Here is a 5,424-nt window from a genome sequence, read left to right on the forward strand (position 1 = left end):
TGCAGAAGTAGGGGGACGCGGTGCTCCAAGTGCCAGAGTGGAGATTCCCCTGCAGCCCATGGCGAAGACCATGGTGGGGCGGGCTGTCCCCTTGCAGCCCATGGAGGCCCTTGATGGAGCAGATCTCCACCTGCAGCCCATGGAGGACCCCATGCCGGAGCGGGTGGATGCCTGAAGGGAGGAGGCTGTGACCCCATGGGAAGCCTGTGCCACATCAGGTTCCTGGTAAGCCATTGCGGACCTGTGGGGGGAGGAGCCCACACCAAAGCAGATTTGCTAGCAGAACTTGTGACCCCACAGGACCCAACACTGGAGCAGTCTGCTCCTGAGGGACTGTGTCCCGTGGAAATTATGGACCCACGCTGGAGCAGGGGAGAGTCCTCTCCCTGGTATGAAGATTCAGCAGAGACAACATGTGATGAACTGACCTCAACCCCCATTCCCGTCCCCCTGCACTGCTGGGGGGAGTAGGTAGAGGAGCTGGGAGTGAAGTTGAGCCCAGAAAGAAGGGAAGGGGGGGGGGAAGGTTTTTAAGATCTAGCAGTTTTTCTCCTTTCCTTCTCTGATTTTGATTGATAATAAATTAATTTTTTTTTCAAGTTGAGTCTGTTTTGCCCATGATGGTAACTGATAAAATGGTCTCTCCCTGTCCTTATCTTGACCCACGAGCCTTTTGATTTACTTTTCTCTCCGCTGTCCGGTTAGAGGGGAGTGATAGAGCGGCTTTGGTGGGCCCCTGGCGTCCAGCCAGGCTCAAACCACCACACAGGCACCAGGGCCAGACACAGCCCTGTGACTGCCAGCCTGTCCAGGGCTGAGCTGGGCTGTCAGCCTGCAGTTCAGGGTCCAGATCAGTGAGGTCCATGGCTTGGCACAGCCACAATGCAGTGGGCGACTGGGGTCCATGGCCTGAGCTGAGATGGGTCCTGAGGGCAGGCGTGAGGTGGGGAGGCCTCCGGTGGGGCTGGACGGGGCCAGCAAGGCCACTCCTGCCCTCAGTGCCCTGACAGCAGCTCCCTCCCAGAGGGATGTGTCCTCCCACCCGACAAAGATCTGGGCTCAGGTGGGACTTGCTGAAGAGTAGTTTAACTGCTGTGGGGTGTCGGGGGCATTTCAGGGGACACAGAGCCAGGGAAAGGACAGGGAAATGGGAAAGGGACATGGCGGGGGGGGTTGGGGCCAGGTGGCAGGCTCAGGCAGACCCTGAGTAGCCCCAGAGGCTTAGCAGGCTTATGAAGGGGGTGTGGGGGTGAAGGGAGTATTCTCAGATGGCCCCTGAAGAGCCCCAAAGTTTCCCTGTGAGAGGTTCACTCAGAAGCTTGGGTTTAGGCCAGGGCTGATGCTGTGGGAGGGTCAGAGTCTAGAGCCAGGCCAGGTTTGTAGGGCAAGTCCTTGCAAAGCCATGGGCCTGGCTCTGCGATGCTGGCTTAGGGCTTGAGAAAGCCAGGGAGGGCAGGGTGCCACAGGGGCCAGCTGCTGCCAGGGGACCAGGAGCTGCGGGGGGTCCCTGCGGGGGCAGCAGGGCAGAGGCCTCCCAGCCAGGCCTGTCCCAACCCCAGTCAGGAGCAGGGTTGGGAGAGGGGTGGGCAGCGGGATAGCCCCAGCCCCAAGCACTGTGTGCCTCCCTGGGGACAAGGACAGGGATGGGCTGAGGCCAGGCCAGGCCAGCAGTGTGTGAGTGGGGTTCAAGATCAGGGCCGGTGAGGGGAACCAAGGTCGGACACAGCCCAGGGTGTGTCCAGGCAGGGTCCATGTCCAGGCAGCCCCACAGCTGTACCACAGCTGGAAGCAGGTACACATGCAACACAGCCCCGGCAGAAACTAAGGCCCATGGGCAGAGGGTGCGGGGCCCCCAGGTGAGACTGGGCCGGGTGAGACCTGTCAGTGCGCCCGGTGCCCTGTCTGGCCTTGGGAGGCGTTTGGCCGGTATATACGCAGCTATTTTATAAGGTTGAAACCTTTCCTTTCCCCCAAGACAACTCATCGCTAGCATTAGTAGTAAGTCACTGCCATCAACTATATTTAAATACTTTTCACATGAAATATCTTTAATGAGTCCAAAGACCAGAACTAATTCCTGGATATATCATAAATAGCGAGGTGTCAATAGACAGGTTGGTACCTTTTAGAATACCAGTCTCCAGCCTAAAGCAAATTGGTTTTTATTGCACCCATCTTTTTGCCAGGTCTTGACACCAAATCTACAGAGCCAAACAATGTGAATTAACAAATTCTTGGTTCTCTGCAGCAAATGAAGACAACAGTGAATGCATTAGCATAGTTTCTCTGCTGCCAGTTTCTCATGCCAAGCCCTGCTATCAACATATTTCATTGTGCTTCTCGCTCTCAGCTGTTGTCTACCAGTAGATAGGACACTGAATTTGGGGAAAGGGGTGCTCTATAATGAACATCTATTAGGATGGGTTTGAATTACCCATTAGTATAGCCTTGTTTTACGAAGTAAAGGCCAGTCCTGAATACTGGCTTTACTTGATGGTTTATATAACATTCTTCTTCTTTTCATTGTAACATCTGAGAACCACATAAGCATTTTATGTATTTATCCACAGAATTCTCATGTGAATAAGGGAAGTACTATTATCCATACTACAAACAAGGGAAATTAATGTAAGGCCTGAACTGACGGAACAACTTAGCCAAGCTCCAGACAGGAAATCTGCAGCACAGCTAGAAATTGAATCCTGACTCTTATCCAAGCATATCTTGTCTACAAGTTCATCTATCATCCTGCTAGATTGGTCTCCAGAAGAAGGAATTATTTCCTACAGCAGAATCACTGCTGTATTCACTTTAGCTGTCTCAAAATGGGAATAGCTGCTCATTCACATTAGGCAAGCATATCCCAAAGCTGTACAGTCCTGAGCATGCTGAAGTGGGGCTAAGACAGTCCAGTCCCCAGTGCACCCCAAGTCCCTGCCTGGGGACATGGTTGGGTGACCAAAGGTGGGTGAGTTGGCACCTAAGGGAGCCTGAATCCTAAAAAGATTTTGAGGCAGTCTGTGAGGCAATTATCTGGCAAAGCTGCCCGATCAGTTTGTGTGAGCATTACACAATAGTTTCACTACAGACTCGGCTGCCTTTGCATAGGTTAAGCCCCTTGACGTGCAATGGAAAAGCCATTTTTACTTCGCATTTTTGCTTCACTTTCACTTATTCAGTTCAATATGCAGATAAGGGGCAGTAAATTCCAAACTCATTCCAGTACGACTATGCCCTTTGGCACACTGATTTTTTTTTTCAGTGTACCTCAGTTCATTGGGTCAGGTGTAGTGCTCTTAACATTACAAGTATAAGCTGACTATTTTTAATATTGGCAACATCCTTGAACTTCAATTGATCCGAATTCTCACGTGATCTCTCATTTAAATGGAGTAATTAAAATAATTAGGATTTATTGAGACACACAGGAGGGACACTGTACAAATGTTTTGATATGAGTTGCCAGCAGCTCTTGTAATATGTTAATTTGGGAGACTTCAGGTCTTAACTTTTTATTTTTTCCCTTACACTGCCACAACAGAGTGATATTTAAACAGCTTCTACAAGCTAAGGCCTTGAGTTATCTCCAAATTGACAGCTTGCAGGCTGGGAAGTGTGAATGAAAACTCATCTGTGTTGCTGATGGCCAAAAAGTTCCAGTGAGGCTCTGCAAAATGCAACAGGAATGAGAAAATCTTTCTCTCCCAACCCTCTGAGCCAGTCTGATTAGTTTCTTCAGCTGTCGTGCTTGTGATTTCTGAGCATAAGCTTGCATGCAGTGCTGTAATTTTCTTTGTTTCATGTCATGCTATAGGACTGCACCAAAAGACTTTTGATGTCTTGGTACTGGGCACTGTCTTTCTCTAGGATGGACTTGGGGAAGTCTGTGAATTAGTCCAGCACTTGATAATATCTGATTATATCCCAGTATCTGGAAGCCTTGAAAGCAGGTTAGTTATACAAAATACTCCAGTAGCAATTGACTGTGGTGATCGTTCTTTTTTTTTTTTTTTCTTAAAAAAGATGTTGCTACATGATGGTCCCAGCATGCATTTGACTTGTTACCCTAGTGGGCTACAAAGGAAAGTTAGAAGTTTGGATTAAACTTCAAGCAGGCAAAAATGAACAGTTTGTGGGCTTCATAAAGGTACTCGAAACCTGAGCTGCATTCCCTCTTCAGACACTTCACAGATCCCAGTCACCATGGTGGCAAACTCACCGACTCAGACTAATTAACAGACGATTGAGTTTGATGGCTGATCAGGTAGGAGTTCCTCTCAAAATTCAGAAACAGTTCCTTCTTTTCTGACCCCTTGTCTGTTGTGACCAGATAACTAACATTCTTTCTGGTATTGCAGTAAGGTCAATTTTGCAACATATCATAATGCGTCAGAAATGATGTGGGTTACAAAAGCTTGTCTAAGCATAGAACATAGAATATAGAAGGAGTTGGCATTTGAGCAAAGCGGTAAGAAATTTCTTTGTGATCTCCGAGTTGATTGAATTGCCCTTGGAAAGCAGGGAAATGATAAAGGATGCATTTGGAGGAGGAATGACAGAAGAGAGGAAACTCTTTGAGGCCAAACTGTGAGGCAGAATGAGTGTAGCAGTCAGCAGGGCACATGGCAAGGACTCAGAAATGCTATGGCTATGCAGAGCTGGTAAGGAGCTGACTTCTAATGCCACCCGTACAGCTCTCTAAGCCATCAGCTGGGGAGTGTGAGGGACAGGGAGCTGCTGGGACAGCTTCTTCATCAGGAAGTAAGTCCAGGAACACCCCTTCTCTCCATAGGCCTATGGGTTCCCTTCATAGCTTCCAAAAAGGATCTACCCACCGCCCCATGTTTCGTCTAAAATACTGCTCTGAATATAGCCTGCAGTCACACTAGTCATCTTTGCAGCAGTGAACAGCCTTCATATTCTGCAAATCAAAATTCCTTGAGTACCTCCTGTTTGTGTATTCAAATGCTTTGAATACTCGTATTTTTTGCTTGAAAATCATAGACGTCTCATACTTATTAATTTAAAATATGTGTATTTTCACTTTTGTCCACATTAAAGTCTGCTGTGTAAAGCCTGCTTTTTCCATCTTTCTGATCTTTTGAGCAGCATAAACCTTCTTGGACTTCAAGGTACAAGCTTCATTTCCAGAACTGCTATTGGTAGTAGATGGTGCTGATAAGGGGGAACAGTGAAAATGTAGTTAATTCCTATATTGAAAAGCAGTAGCTCTTTCAGAGCTATATATATTGGTTTGTTTAAGGATGCTATGTATGTCCATACACCTATGTGAGAATAGACCATTTGTCATGTTTCATAAAGGTAATACTTAAAAACGGTTGTTTAAATTTTCCTTCTGATTGGACTAACTCCTCTTCAATTTATGAAAGGAAGTAAACGATTCCCATTCTAAATTCTTCTCTT

General features: G+C 47.7%; 1 protein-coding gene across 1 annotated transcript in view; it reads left to right on the forward strand.

Annotated features, from left to right (window-relative positions):
- The window catches only part of ENOSF1 (enolase superfamily member 1), a 13,424-nt gene extending 8,833 nt beyond the window's left edge, over positions 1 to 4,591 (forward strand). Inside the window, 5 exon segments of the mRNA XM_035903011.1 lie at positions 3,531 to 3,599; positions 3,601 to 3,659; positions 3,780 to 3,783; positions 3,868 to 3,950; positions 4,522 to 4,591. Of these exon segments, the coding sequence (XP_035758904.1) occupies positions 3,531 to 3,599; positions 3,601 to 3,659; positions 3,780 to 3,783; positions 3,868 to 3,950; positions 4,522 to 4,591 (285 nt within the window).
- The last annotated feature ends 833 nt before the right edge of the window (positions 4,592 to 5,424 follow it).

The sequence above is a fragment of the Egretta garzetta genome, unplaced genomic scaffold, assembly GCF_000687185.1.
Source record: "Egretta garzetta isolate BGI_Z169 unplaced genomic scaffold, ASM68718v1 scaffold229, whole genome shotgun sequence".
Classification (NCBI taxonomy): Eukaryota; Metazoa; Chordata; class Aves; order Pelecaniformes; family Ardeidae; genus Egretta; species Egretta garzetta.